Consider the following 16,213-nt stretch of genomic DNA (forward strand, 5'->3'; position numbering starts at 1 on the left):
ATCAGTGCTGAAACTCAGACATGCACATCAAATAAATTATGGATAATTCCGTATCTTTGAGTCTACCTTAGAAATCCTCCTATATACACTGATGGTGGGTGGATATGCTACTTTATTGTCTTTGCGGTCTGTTTTAAGCTCTATCCCAACAATAAGAGGTTGGACTGTCGCACTTGACTTGACAGGGGCTGTCTGTGCCTGCAGTAGGGTGACGGAGTCCTTGCTTCCATTACCTGAGCTCATACACCGTCACAAGACATCCATCACACATTGTATGAGGTCCGTCTTCATTTCAGTGAGTCACCTCTGCTGAGCCACTGTCTCTTTTTGAGTGAGGGCTTGTCGGCTGGTTGGAGGCGACTGTGAGCGTCTGCAGCTCGTCTAACTGCTCTAAATAGAACCGTGGAGCTCTTGGCAGCGCGGCCTATCGGTTTAAGTGTGTGATGCTGCAGATGTTTGTTGAACGCTGATCAGCATGCCTTGTGTATTCTGCCATGTTGCCGAGCAGCACTTTCTCCTGTCGCATCTCGTTTCGCTTTAGATCTGGCAAAACGCTGCCTCTCTAAATACCGTGGAGACACCACGTCAGGGGTTGCTGTCTGCAACCACTGCACTTCACAGACCATTTAAGATTTGGTGCCACCACTTTCATGCTTCACAGCCACACATACACAGATTTTAGTCTAAAGCCATGTTTACATGGAGTGCTAAGCTTTCTTTTCCTGAGAGCAACGACAGTGTGACAGCTCTTTGCTGTGGCATGCAGAAGTGACAAGTTGAGCTAAAAAAGTAGGATATTTCGCTGGTGTTTATTGAACAATTCCCTAAATGTACAACCTGATAACTTCACATGAGTAAAATGCTCAAATCTGGCTGTAAGAAATGCTGTATATAATGAACATCCCTTTAAAAGATTGTTAGTTCAGAGAATGATTATGGGAAAACTGGACTTGGCCCAGATTTGATCACCAACTTAAGCAATTAGTTCTCCTTCTTTATGCATACATGTCTCTCTTTTTTTTTTTACTTTGCCTATTTATTTTTACTTTTTTCTTTATATTCTTCTTCTTATTCTACTTTTTAGCTTTCCTTCCTCAGCTGCTACCTTGTCCTCTCCTGTCTTTATCCTTCTTTATTTCTGTCTTTTATGTCTGTCTTTCCTTCCTTTTCTAAAATTATATAATTTCTGTCTTTTTTTGTTGCTGTTGTCCTTCCCTCTTCTTGCTTCCTTTGACCTTTTCCTCCTCTTATGTGTCTACCCCTTTTGTTTGCCTGAGGATTTCTCTGGTAACATATTCAAACCCTGCCTACTTCCATAAATTGATTTTTTTTTTCTTAACTCTGTGTGAAGGACCAGGACTTCAGTGCAGAAATTGCAGTGGACAAATAGTACAGTCATGACTTAGAAAAATAAAAACTACACTAGTGTTTTTCAAATGCTCCTCTTCTGAGAGGCAAGGTATTGATTAGTGTTCTAGCATTATTGTTAAAACTGTCCCTGAGTCTATTAATGCATTACTTCAGCACTCTATGTCTGCAACACAAGGGCAGCAGCTCAAACCCTCATTGTCCTGTTTGTGTCTAGTCCTACAGAATGCTGCCTGCCCTTTTGAGCATACACTACCCCATTTCTCCTTGTTTTAATAGCAGTGATGTGAAATGGATTTCTTCAAATGGCATGCCAAACTTTACCCGTCGAGTAGAATCTTTGCAACCGATGCATTAGTGGGAATCCCGACCTGTGTTTTCAGTGTACGTCATTGTGTGAAAGAATCTCTTCTTCTTATGCAATTCATATTCCCCATTTACACTGCCCTTGAAAAACCGATCCACGCCAAGACCGGTCCGAGCTCGGATCAGTTAACCAGGCCGAGCTCGGTTCTGACGACCGTTTACACATCACCCTATCTCGGTTCCTCGACTCCTCGCCTCCTAGTGACGATCTGGGGTATTACTGCCAGTATTGAAGGAGGAAATCCAGCAGTTGGTGGCGGTAATGCACCAAAAGTTGTTTGCCAACCGCAATAAAACACAAGAAGAAGAAGACGAAGAAGGAGGGAATCAAGCAAATCAAAATGTTGCGTGGAGAATATTTCGATTGTTGTTTATAGTTGTTCTTCTTCTGTTTTGTGTTGGTTGGCAAGAGAAGCGAGCCAGGGAAAAACCAAGCCGAGCCCACCTCTGGAACTGGTCTACAGTTAGCGTGGTCTGGTTGTGTCTAGCTCGGTTCAGTTCAGTTTGCTTTCAATTTACACACGATAAGTTATCTCAGTTACTGAGCTTGGACCGGTCTCGGCACGGTTTTTCAAGTGTAGTGTAAATGGGGTATTAGACACTTTTTTTCTTACGACCCTTGGCCATTTTCAAAGAACCGCGGTGAGAAAGGCAGGCTTCAATTACTGACTGAAACTGTAGCTCACACATATACACCTGAAAGTGCACATGCGCAGAAAAAGATAGCTAACTGGTGACGAGAACGCAAAATGGCCTTGTGTAAACATTACCTGAATGATTGACAATTAGAAGGACCAATTCTTTTGTTGATCCACCCAGAAAAAAAAAATCCTCCACTATACTTTTAAGTTATACCTTTAGAAATCAAACTTTTTGGAAATGTATATTTCTTGCTCCGAAATCTTTGTTTTACGTAACAGAATCCCTACAAGCAAGTTTGCCTCCACCAACATACAACAACCTAATGGAAACACTGTCTGTCATTCAAGAGCTTTTAGCAAGCATCAACATTCTCTCAATTTTGGCAGCTGCTTCAAGTATCGCATTACTGATTCTTGGAATGAAGGTGGAGGAGTCTGGTTTTTCTAAACCTTTAAAATTGTCTCTCTGCTTTTTTCTTAAAGAAATTGCTGCAAACATAGCAAAGCCCATAGAAGCTAATTAAGCTTTTAGGGCTTAGTAAAAGCAGTTTTAAAGCTGAAATCTCTCGGGTTGGCTGAGCATTTTCACAGCTTTCCTTTATTCTTCTTTATAGCGAGAATGTTTTTTTCTTTAGAGATCATTTGATTTGTCTTCTAATGGTAATAACAGAATGATTAGTAAACCTTTGACACGTCACCCCAATGTTTCTCTGGAATGGCTCCACTTGCAAACAACCCTCCATATTTGAACTGTTTATCAGGGTGTGTGTATACAAACACTCCATATCCTCTCCTGTCTTCCTCCTCTCCTCCTGGTTTGTGTTGCTCACCAGCAGGCTTCACAGCTGACAGGGGATGATGGCTCCAGTCCCTGACGAGAGTGGATTTTAATGAGCACTATGAAATCTCCCCAATCTAAGAAAGTGGTCCATTATCCTTCAGCACTTCTCAAAACTGATACATGTCCATCACAGAGGACAGCAGTGGGGTGTAAATGCAGACCTGTTTTGTTGTGTTCTGAAAGGTGATTCAGCGCCCAAGGCTGAGCACTATTGCTGATGGGTTTTTTTTTTTTCTCAGATCAGTCACTATTGTGTTTCTGTTGTTTTTCTTTTTTTGCATTTCACACTCATTGCATCAGAGAATGGCTGCAGCTCAGTAAGGTAGTTAGGACTATGCTGAAGTGGTGGGTGTAGATCTGCCAGCGATCCCTCTCCATTAGCTAAACCAGATACACGATTATATGTCCAGACACCATAAGATGAGGCCAGCGCTACCTCCACCTTCAGATCGCTCTGTAAGTGAGCTGTCATTCAGCGTGTCTGTTCTGACGTGTAACACACCTCCACCTTCTTATTCTTTCTCCATCCTCCTGCTTCAGTCTTGCTTACTCTCTCCTCGTGCATCTCTTCTCTTCTGTGGACGCTCTCCAAGGAGTCCTATTGATATGCTTAGAGAGGCATTGCAGACGGAGTGAGGTAGAGGAGTGAAAGTCACACACTGCAGCAGGAGATTCACTGCCTTCTTTTTACTTCAATCAACAGTAGAAAAACTCACAACTTAACTCAGCTGGGAAATCTCCTTGCTTTTTTTTATCATGTCTAACTTTGGATTCGTAATTACAGCCCTGCAAGTGGATCGAAAGTTGACCATTTTTGGCTTATGCTCAATTAATCATTAGGGCTCAGTTCATGCGAAGACATAACAATTATCTCTATGATGATGTCAGTGCAAGCTTGTTTGCAGTGTCCCACTGCAAAAACCCGTGCAGTATCCCGCTGCAAACAGTGTGTCACTGCAAATGCGTTTTAGCACTGTACTTGGTTGTTTGCAGTGCTCCACTGCAAGTGTGGTACACTGCACTGGCAGTACCCTACTGCAAAAAAGACAAACAACCTTGTTTGCAGTGGGACACTGCAAGCTTGTTTTGGTTTTTTTTCCTGTGACATTTTTGCAATAACTCAGACATCTTGGACTCTGAAGGAATACCCCTCCCACACACACAAAGAAGTGGAAGTGTTGCCTTTATTTCTGTGTGGGTTTTTGTCACTTCCCCAAATTCCTTACTCTTTGGCAAGCTATTGTTAATTTAACGAGAAAAAAACAGATGTACATTTAGTTTTTGTTCCAGTTAAAAAACAAGATGTTGTATGCCACGTTGGCCAAAAGATTGTTCATTAAAGAGCAAAATACATTCTATCCCAACTAATACTACTTATTTTTTAGCTTGCTTTTTGTGAGATGTGTATATCTTGACATGAATTATATGGATCTGTCAGCTTTTCCTCTATTGAGAATCATACCATGCCAATTTTATAAATAACTTCAATCATAAGTCTGCCATGGTTTCACAGATACAGTACTATACAAAAACCCCTCTGTAAACAGGATGGGGTCCTCTTTTCGTATAAAAACTCTACCCAATACAAAGAGATGTTTTCAAAACTGAAGATACCAGAGGTATGTTTTATAATACCTGTCTAGTTCTTAAGCTAGGCTTAATAGGCCAAGCCTGGCTTATTCTATTGTCATTTGGGTTTTATAAAGCTGGCTCTTAGTTCAAACACTGTCTTCTTTGTTCAATCCAGCAACAGGGAATACGGTAAACAACAGAGTATTAGCAATAATCTATACCCAAAGCCATCAAAAACAGCAAGTAGGTATAAGCTATTTATTGCAAAAGGAATTTTATGCAATAAATGATCATACATGAATATTTTTCAACTTAAGTAAACATATGCAGGTATGAAATGTATAAATCATATTTACCATCTAAAATATCTTAATATTTTGTCTGTCTTGCTTTGTGAAAAGAGCTTTGCCTTGACCCATTTAAGGAATCCTCACACTCCATGTTTGTGCCTGTCTGTTTGAGGGGGACCAGGATTCTGCAGGAATGTTACAGATTTTTCTAGAGGGGTTTAATTTACTTGACTGACTTAATTGGACCTCAGCTCCCCCACAGAACTGCTTGAATCATACCCTGACTGTTCTCTTGATTCTCCCCATTGGCCTGCACTTCTTTACAAGTAGTATAAAGTTGGGCGGATGCGGTCCTCCCCCAGTCTTTCTTACTTTTTTTTGGTTTTGTCTTGTAGCTGAACCATCAATAAGGTTATTTGAATGTGAAAATCTGGCCCAGATTTCTAGTAAGTAACTTAATATTACTTTCAGGCATAAGAAATGTGTTCCTAAATGTAGTTATTTGCATAATACCAACAATGTTTGTTTGGTCCCATTTGTTTTTAATCCCTTACAAATGAATTATCTTTTTCTTATGAATTAACTTTTTTCTTTCATTTTTTTCATTTCGTACCTAGGGATTGGTTTGTCTGGCAGCTTTGTGCTTTTTAAAAAAGTAATTTGTTCATTTTATTTTTTTATATATTAACAAATGATATATATAAAAAAACTAAATCAAGTATAAAGTGTTGCTTCGTTTCTATGAATTGTTACAATGGTGTTTGCCAGAGCTGCAGAATTTATCACTTTACACAGTATTCATATTTCTATACTTTATTTATTGATAGTTGTTGTATAATGCAGCAGTAAAAAGTTTTAGGAAATAATTAAAGCTTTGAAAACCACACAATGTAGGAGTTGAGAGAGAGTTGCTGAATGTTCTGCGATGCAGACCTAATGAAGTGTTTGTATCTCTGCCTTATTGACCATGAGGATGTGTCCTTGTCCTTTCCTACTCAGGGCCAAAATAGCAGTCAGGCTGTGATTAAAGTGTGGTTTCATCACAACCCCACGGTTTGGATCAGCAATACAGTATAGACTACATTATTTCCTGTTTTCACAATAGGGTTGTCCCTTTCTGTCTTAGCATTCTTTTCTGTAGTTCTCCAGCTTTTGATCACATCAGCCAGACTGATATAATCCGTGTCCTCAGGGCATGGATGCATGATGCACAAACTGAACAATGCTCACGCCAAGGTACAGAAAATGTACATCTGATAATTTAGCTTTAGATATTTTGTCTTTTCTTTTAGTGTTGGATGAGTTGGCTTAATTCCACCCTATCAGGAGCCCCAAACTGACTTTAAGCTTTACTTTGGAAGGTGCAATATCTCTTTCTCCATACCCCCCTTAGTAAACTTCTGTTTGCTCCAGATAAGGTACAAACTGCTGATAAGTAGAGACCTCATTCATAAAACCTGATCTATTCTTTAAGGTAGCTGCACAGCCCATTGCTGATCTTTCTCATGGGCTGCATTGTAATGCAGCTATAAATCAACAGAAACTTATGAATGTAAGGTTAGAAGAAAAGACAACAAAATTCCTCTCATTAAGAAGCCGGGAAGCTAATTTTTTGTCCTTACTGAGTATTTGCATTAATTTGCTATGATGCTGGAGCTCTGCTAAAGATGAAATATCGCTATACATGGTTCCATCATTGGTGTGGTAATGAGGTCATAAGAGAGGGGCTAACTCCTCCCTTTTTTTAGAAGTTCAGTAACGTTAAAAGATAAAGGCTAAAGACTACAATTGTTCTAATGCTCACATGTGCAACTTGATCGATATCTACTCATACTATAATATCAAAGGACATAAGGGATGATGCCTGACGAGGGGTCCAATTATCAGAAATGAATGGATGATGCAAAGGCAAGAAGCGTCCCATCTGCTCAGAGTGCATTTCTGGTAATGGACACATGGAATGATATTTTTTTGCTTCTACTATGGTCACTTAGGAAAGGAAAAAATGTTAAATCAATTATTAACCAGGTATTTTTTTTTTAGTTGGCAAAGTAAGTTCGGATCATCAGGCTATTTGATCAGAACTTTTATATACTTTTCCTATAACACGCCAATCAAAATCAAGTATTCACCCTCATCTTGGGATAACTGGTTGATTCCATCTTAACTGCATATTCCCTACTGACAGCTTGTAGTCATTTATTCTGGTGTCTTTTTTTTTTATAAAATCCAAACGTCCACATGCTTTCATAATGCAAAATCCTGACAATATTGTCATAGAGAAAGAGGCTGAACATCCCGCAGGTAAAGGGCCGCTCACTTTGGGATAATTCCCGATTGCTGATTGTTCAGTTGCTGATGAGCCCCTTAGATAGATTGAAAAATATGTTCAGTTAAAAAGAAGTCAGCTGCTCCGCAAAGCTTTCAAGCTGAAGGAGATATGAAATTCTCTAAGATTTAGAGGTAGATTACTGGCATGACTTTGGACTTGCCAAAACATGGCGAAGCAATACCAGCAGATGACATACTGCTGCTTACAGAGACATCACTGGCTGGATACTTAATATTGGACCTAAAGTGGTTCATCCTGTAGCTGTTGATTGTAGGGTTCATGGATACCTTTGTGTTTGGAAGCTATTTAAACAGGGGCTCCAGCAGCAGTATTCCCACAAATTCTTGAAATGGCTTGCCCTCCTATCATCTTTATTACCATCGCAAGGTCACCTCTTTTCCTTCCTTGTTGAATTGACAAACCGAAATAAGGCATCTTTTTAATGCCTATTTAATTTATTGAAATATGCATGGACTCATGTTCATACTTGCAGGGTCTGACCCCTCACTTCCCTCTATTCATGACCTTTTATCATGTGTGCAGCCTGTCACTGAGTCACCTCGCTTGGCGCACAAACACAAAGAATCCCACAGAAAACCACCCATAAATTCATGCAGAGACTGATTGGCCTCTCTGCGTCTGCAGCTCGGTATGATGCAAATGTGCACCCTGTTCCCTGGACGGGTTCAGGCTGACTGTACGTCCAGATTACACCTCCTGCTTTGCCTGGTCCTGCTTTGAGTGACTTTACTCCCACACCCACGAGGACATATTCTTCCAGGCCAGAGGGGTGCCGGCACTAATTTGACAGCTGCCTCGGCTCATTATCTGATAAAAAGACACTTTTGGCCCTGCAGTTAAAACACTATCAGTTTAAATGTTATTTGCAACAACCTCACATGTTGCAGGCTGTCGTGGTAATGCAGAGTCAAACAGGATGTTTAAGGAAAGCCTGCTTTAGTTTCTAATTTTGTGTCAACTGCAGAGCACAAGTGAGCAAACAGTCATTTTATAGACATGTCCTGTAAGTTGATATGCTTCCTGTTGGATATAACCATTAACCAGGCTGCTGTCGTCTCTTTGCTCTTTCCCCCTGGCATCACCTTGACCTAGACTTGACCATGGACACCTTCAGCACCAAGAGCCTGGCCCTACAGGCACAGAAGAAGCTAATGAGCAAGATGGCAACAAAGAGTGTGGCTAACCTTTTCATAGATGACACCAGCAGCGAAGTGCTGGACGAGCTGTACCGTGTCACTAAGGAGTACACGCGCAACCGCAAAGAGTCCCAGAAGATCATCAAAAACCTGATCAAGATGGTGGTGAAGCTGGGAGTGCTTTACAGAAACAACCAGTTCAACAGCGAAGAGCTGATCCTGGTGGAAAACTTCAGGTGAGATGGAGATATAAAATAATGCATAAAGTTTGTTTTTTGTTTATGTTCTACAAGATTTATTGGTAAATGATCTGAACTGATACAGAGCAATTTTAAGTTAAAGGACTCCGAAGTGCTTTGCATTATGTTGAGTCACATTTTAGCCACAGCTTTCCTGGATCTCGCTGACAGAGATGAGGCTGCCCCCTATCAGTAAAAACGACGCCTAACATGGACGGGGCTGGGCTTTGAACCGGCGACCCTCTGATTGCAAGACACATCCCTGCATCCTACTACACTGTCTCATTTCAGCTACAACTAGAATCCTGCGCGGGACAGATTTTCCCGTCCCGCTCCCGCAGTGTTCAGTCCCGCTCCCGCAAAGAATTATGATTTTTATGCAATTATGATTTACACCTGGAATAGTTTGTCCTTTTCCTGCCCGCAATTCCCGCATGATTCCGTCGTTCGCCTACTGCTGAAGGCAATTCGTGTCGTATGTTCCTATGAAATAAAAATATATATTTTGCTGCTTTAGGATCCGCCATATTTGCACATCTAGAGTCATGTTATTTTTCTTTGCAAACAAATTAAGCAATTTTTTTTATTTTTTTAAATATTCACCACATGTTCTTATTTTGATCTAGGACAGATTTATCACATAAATATGCTTCAACCTAATTTTCTTTTGGTTGTATTTTATGAGCTGCTCCAGCTAGGTTTAATCTCTATTAGCAGCCTTTAGATCTTTTCTCTCAGCTTTGACCTTTATTTAGCTCTTCTCCCTCCACACTGACCAGCTTCTCTATCCATCCTGAACTAAATTATCCCAGCAACACAATGCTGCAACCAACAAGTCTCAAGGTTGACTTCCTGCCATACACACCGTTTTAAATGTTGGATAAAAGTGCAGTTTTGGTCTCATCTGACCAGGACACCTTCCTCTACAGATTTCTCTGCTCCCTACATGGTTTGTTGCTGCTTCTCTGATGTTTGCATTCCTCAAACTGCCTGTCAGTTTGGCAGACGGCCACAGGGTTTAAGTATGTTGACAAAATAAAAAGTTATGTACTGCGTCAGTTTCTTTCCAATTCCCAGTTATGTACTTCTTTGTTATTCTCAGTCGGATAAGATCGTAACATCACAGAATGTGGGAAGGGTCGTAAATATTTTTGCAAGAAAATCTGTCCGCCATTCAGTAAAAATATTTCATGTATCCATGGAGCAATTTACTGGTTTCTATTTTTTTTCTCTACTTCATTTATTATACAAGTGGTACAATATAATAAATTTTCTTTGTTTTTGTTAAATAATGGGTCAAAATAATTTACATAAGAAATCCATTATTTATAGTATATATTAGCATAGCATCTGCTTGCAGATGGAGGATTAATTAAACATGGATGTATTACTTTTTTCATGATATATATATTTATAACATAACAATGATCAGTTAAGCAAATATAAGGGCTCTTTGTGAGGTTAGTAACAATATTAAACAGTGCATTAAGCATGTTGCAAGAGAGATTCAGTTATTTAAGAGCTTATCCACCTTATTCCTGTTATCCTTGATGCTTAGCCTCATTTTAGTGTGAAACATTCAAAATCAGACAATATGGATAGAAAACTAAGATTTCACCATTTGAACTGAACTGTTAACCTTAAAACACTTGACTTTAGATCTATTGTAATCGTCAAATACAGACAGTCGGCTGCTCATCTCTTGGAACAGGGCAGATCTTCCAGCTTTGTAGCTGTAACGTTAGAGAAGTTAGAACAAGTCAATTGGCTATTGATCTGGTGTTTCCTTTGCTTTTTAATATGCATCAAGTGCATTAAGTAACCCTTTTAATGGGCAATTTTCTGCTGTGGGTAAGGAAAAGGGTCACATATGAAAAGCTCAGGATGTCTTGCACAAGAGTTATTACCAATCATAAAATGACATGACTCCCCTTTAATTCATAAGTGGAAGAGAGGAAGGGAGGGGAGTCTAAATACAAACCCAATCTACTCCAACTGAAAACAGAAGCTATTCTAGTCTGCACCCCTCATCAGATCCAGTCATCTATTTCCCCCTATATCCTCCTCTTGCCACAGCCCCCCCCCCCCCCCCCACACACACACACAAACACACACACACACACACACACACAGTGACTAATCTTGGTGTAAGATTTGATCCTCTATTCGCATTTAAAACATGCATCAAACACCTCTGCAAGACCACCTTTTACCATCACAAGATCATCTCTGAACTTCATTACTTTACATATACGCTATATGCAAAGCGTCTTCTCACTTTCATCTCCTCAAGACTCAAAAACTTCAATATGTAAAAAACAGTGAAGCCTGGATCCCGATGAAGCAAAGGAGACATTACTTCATAAACCAAAATGTTTCTTTTTGCAAACTTCTTACGAAGGTTATGAAAGGCATTTAATTTCCACATTAGCAAGAGCCATAGAATATGTGAAGTCAATTTGAGTGTCAAGGAATTAGCTTTCAAGTTTAACTTGCTTGAACATTCAGACACATTGGCTGTTTTTGACTATCCACAAGTTCTTTAGAGTCTCCTTTAAAAGCCTTAACATAGACCACAGCAGTCTTCTTTCTGAAGGAAACCTCCTATAGATCTTTGGATCTCTTTTTTTACTCAGCAGTCCAGTGGACAGCGAAGGAGATGCTTGAGGTTTAAACAGACCATGCGGCCTCCTTTTATAAAGCTGAATAACAATGTTCTCATGATGTTTGACTGATGATTTGGTCAATCACTAGCTCAGGGTAATATGGTTTCATTTTAGGGAACCCCTGTATTATTTTACATGGCTTAAATGAATTTAATTCTAATAAACCTTTACTGATCCTTCTCTTTCTTCCTCTTGACCAGATATGTGTTTGTTGGGTTCTGTGATTTGGGTATCCCTGACTAAGAGTAATGTGTGTCAGATATTGACAAACCCTGCAAAATTATAAGGCTGGAGCTTTTTGCAAAAGGGACAAAAAACTGCAGTGAGAGAGATTTAGTTTCTTATGTGCTGATGGAAGCAGCTTCATGAAATTGAGTTTTACATCACTTTGTATATTTCCCTCTAAAACAGTAAAAGTCAGAGGCCTGTGAAGCTGACATAAGTGCACAGTCTGTAGAACAAGGATTGTATTTGCTGGGAGATGTGTGGCTGTGCAGGACACTGCTGTAACTAATTGGGGGAGGGCTGAAAGTTTCCTACAGAAAACTACAAGACAGCACTTTCTATTTTTTACTTCTCTCTTGCTGCTGCTGCTGGGGTGTAGAAACTGACAGAGCTCTCTTGCTCTCATCCTTGTAGGAAGAAAGTGCACACTCTGGCCATGACCGCCGTCAGCTTTCACCAAATCGAGTTCACCTTCGACCGGAGAGTCATGAGTAGCATTTTGAACGACTGCCGTGAGCTCCTGCACCAGGCCATCCGACGCCACCTGACCGCCAAGAGCCACTCGCGGGTCAACCATGTCTTCAATCACTTTGCCGACTGCGACTTCCTTGCAGCTCTGTATGGGCCTTCGGAAGTTTACAGGGCCTACCTGCAAAGGATCTGCAATGGCCTCAACAAGATGCTAGATGAAGGGAGCCTCTGACCTCTGGTCACCTACCTCTGCTCTTTCTTGGAGTTTATTTTTGACTTTTTTTTTTTTATTGTAAAGGTGACAATCAGACATTTGTACTGACATGTGTTGGTTTGTAGATGTTATTGTACTGATATTCCCTTGCTTTGTTTGTCCAAAGACTATTTCTTTGCCTAACAGCTTTAAATTCCAGCTGCTTTTTTTTTTTTTTACACACACACATATATATATATATATATATATATATATATATATATATATATATATATATATATATATATATATATATATAAATGAATGTAAAACTATTCTCTTGTTAGTATATTTTGGACAACTGTGCCTTAAAACTTTTTTTTCATGCTTTCTCTCATTAAAATGCATAAAGCAAGGCACAGGCCTAACCTATGCTAGGTGTCTTTTAGAAACATGCACCGAAGGATTGTTTTTAATTTTCCTCTTCAAGTAGTGTTTGCACTCATTTCCCAACAAGCGCTGTACTGTTTTCTCATCGGCCTATGTGACACCGTGTGAAGCACAGTCAGGTAATCCTGCTTAGCCTGCAGTTTCCCTTTCTCTCGCCACCAGGCGCTGAAATGCATTTTGCGGAGAAGCCAGCCTTTTCTTTTTCAAGGGCTGCTTTTGACTGTAATGGTCTGGTTTCTGGCCACGACAACAAATGTAAAATATGAGAGTCACAGGAAGGACTACAAACAAGAAGGAATGTGTTTGTACTGCAACTTGGCGAATGACTAGAACTGTTTGGATGCAGGAAATAAATACCACATTGTGGCACAAGGTGCAAAGTTTTTCTGGCGGGGAATTCTAGACACTGAGGCCTGACTGCTGTTTGAGCCCATCACAAGCAGTCAGATGAAAGAATGGCTGCTAGGAGTATCAGGACAGGCAGAAAATATCACAGAGACAAACACGGCGTCTGATTGAGCTCTCCTGCCGCAATTAGAGCTCCTCGCTCTGGGGTGGCATAATGGCCTGGAGCTCCTGTCTGTGGAGCAGCTACTCCATACCACATAATGATGAAGGCAGCCACCTCTGCTCCAGTGGAGCGGGGAGTCCTTTAATGGACTGAATCATGTTGTTTCTTCTCTCTTTAAGCAGCATATGAATAGTTAAACCTATCTCTCCCTAAGCTCTCATGATAATGGATGTCCTTCCTTGTTTTGTATCACCAGCTCTGTCTAGGAGATCGTTTTGTGTTGCGGACTCTTTTAGTATTATGTTTGTGAATGTGTGTACCTGTGAGAGAATTGGAAATTGAGCCGTGTAATAAGTGCTACGCTTTCCCAGATAGATTGTTGAAACTTTTAAGTTCTTCAGCAGTTTCGGCCAAAGAAAACAGCACTGAGAAAACTCCAAAAACTTCTTTTTCTCTTAGGTAACGCTCAGTGAAGCTCTATGCACTTGATTATTGACGATTAGGGACAAAAGGAACGTGACTGTTGTGGTTTCAGGCCATTTTAATTAACTCTTTTTCATTCTTACATGACTTGCTAGATTTTTTTTTTTTTTTTCCTAATTTTTGGACCCATTTGACCACATCAATTTGAAAGGCTTTGAAGTAAATCCCTTCCCTCTAAGGAGTTGACTCTTAATTGTCTTTTTATGGCATTTTTCAAGTCCATCCACATCTCAGGGATAGTTTAAATCTGCTAGTTTAAAATCATCCCCGCAGGCTGCTCAAGCCGATTCATTTATATTTACCAAAGCTCTCACATTTAATATTCTTTTCATGTTGGATTTTTTTTCTTCTTTTCACTTTAGTGGATTTTTGTATTTACACAGATTGTTTTGTGTCTTTGTACTGTATCCTTACACAACAGCTATAATACAAATTACTTTTTGAAGAAAAGGAATAACTTTGCCTTGTCTCTCTTTATCTTTAATCACGAACAGCATCATCTAATCAGCATGTTGGATGTTTTCCTGGCCGGATCGGGTCTGACTAATCTCTGTGTCTGACCTGAATTTCGTGGACTAAATCCCTTCCTCTTGCTCGGGAGAGAGAGAGAGAGAGAGAGAAAAAGAAAACACAAACCAATCTGACATGACAAACAATTCGAGCTGGGGTCACTTTTTTCCGCTCCTCCCAAGCAAACACAGCGGTCAAAGGTAGGGCAGGAAATGAGTAATGCGGAAAGACTTTGGGCTTCTGTTTTTGGACATTTAAACACTGAGCTCAGCTTCAGTTTGATTAAACCCCTCTGCGTGTGTTTACGTCCAATCCTAATGTGCCATCTACTCAGCAAGGTTTTGTATTGGAATGATAATTTGCAGTAAAAAGCGCTCGCCGGTCCTCCCTATAGCACACTTGAAAATCTGCTGCAGAACTAAGTGGCCATTTATCCTCTAATGTGCTCATTAACTCAACATGAGATGTTTTTGTGTGTGCATGTTCGAGGCCTATTCTCTGTGAATGTAGAGCTTAAAAGCATCTTTATTTTCTTGCCACAATCTTCCCTCTTTGACGCATGTAATGGTAAGGTAAAAACATGAAATTAAAAGACTTCTTTCTGCTCCTCTTCAGAGGGAGGTGGTGTTAAACGCTTCATTACATCTTGGAAAAAAATCAGCATTGCCTTGTTAAAGCTATAAACCTCTATATTTTGGGGGATCAGATTCAGTAGAATGTTTTGTAATGGTAAAGAACTGTGACATGACTCAGAATTTTCAACATGTTTTACAAATACCGGTAGTCTGAAATTTGGTTTACATTTCTGTTCAGGCTCCCTGAGTCATTTTTACACCCAACTGTACAGAGGAATCTTTCCAGCTGTATTACTAAAAGCTTTGAACATCTAGAGGACAGATTGTTCACCATTGTTCTGTGTAGAATAAATTAAGCTCTATCAGATTTGATAGAAAGTGACCATATGAATAGATTTAAGTTCCGTTAAAGATTGTCTATTTATTATAGGTCTGGAATTTCACCATGCCATTGTGATGAATTAAAATGCCTTTATTTAAATAGTTGCTGTAGCGACCATCAAACTGCATCTAAATTTGATCGTTTCTAGGTGCGGGAAATCCAGGTCCCAACATGCTCAATATGCAATGTCCAGACTGAGAGATAAGTTAGGGAATGCACCCATTTATTGTGCACACACTGAATACTGAATGCGATCCAGATTCCTGGGTGGTGCTACTGGTTTACCCAGAAGTGACCAAAATTAGAGGCAATTTGATGATCTCTATACAAAGTTTAAAAAAAAAAAATGCGTGACCACCCCACACTCTTCCCACATTGCCTTTACCTTGACACTTGTATAGATTTCACCCACAGTGACACCATTGTTAGAGCAAAAATTTAGGTCAGAGAGACGATTCATATACAAACCAAATACAGCCACCAAACCAATGTAATTAAACTAAATAAAAAAGGCTCCTATAGTTGCAGCTCAGGTTCTACGATTACCTGGCCTTGAGAATAAAGGCAATCTTTCCATTTCCCTTTGGAATCAATAAAATATTTTTGAACAGAGTTGAATCCCCACAATGTGATTCTCTAATCACCATGTTTCACAGTCTCAATTGTGTTTCAGTAAATCTTTGGTGTTGGTTCTTTATTTAGGTAAAAGGTAAGTCACATTTTATTTTCATCTGAGCAGAACATCTGTTTTAAAATGTCTTTCAGACAGATTTATGCCATGCATGGCAAAAAGCTGAATTCTCCACAGATTTCTTACCTAATGTTCTCTAGCAAATCTATGCTACATATTTTTATCAGCGGCATCGGTGTAAAGAGAGCTAAATCCAAATGCAAGCCACACTTTTCAGATTTGCGTATGAAAATATGTTTTTAAATGCTAC

General features: G+C 39.8%; 1 protein-coding gene across 1 annotated transcript in view; it reads left to right on the forward strand.

Moving 5' to 3' along the window:
* Window positions 1–12,603, forward strand: part of tnfaip8l1 (tumor necrosis factor, alpha-induced protein 8-like 1) — a 28,582-nt gene extending 15,979 nt beyond the window's left edge. The window contains exons 2-3 of the mRNA XM_038288583.1: window positions 8,524–8,803; window positions 12,112–12,603. Of these exons, the coding sequence (XP_038144511.1) occupies window positions 8,532–8,803; window positions 12,112–12,400 (561 nt within the window). The 5' untranslated portion in view covers window positions 8,524–8,531 and the 3' untranslated portion in view covers window positions 12,401–12,603. The remainder of the gene's footprint in view (window positions 1–8,523; window positions 8,804–12,111) is intronic.
* The last annotated feature ends 3,610 nt before the right edge of the window (window positions 12,604–16,213 follow it).

The sequence above is a fragment of the Cyprinodon tularosa genome, unplaced genomic scaffold (genome assembly GCF_016077235.1).
Source record: "Cyprinodon tularosa strain WSP-4 unplaced genomic scaffold, ASM1607723v1 ctg259, whole genome shotgun sequence".
Taxonomy (NCBI): domain Eukaryota; kingdom Metazoa; phylum Chordata; class Actinopteri; order Cyprinodontiformes; family Cyprinodontidae; genus Cyprinodon; species Cyprinodon tularosa.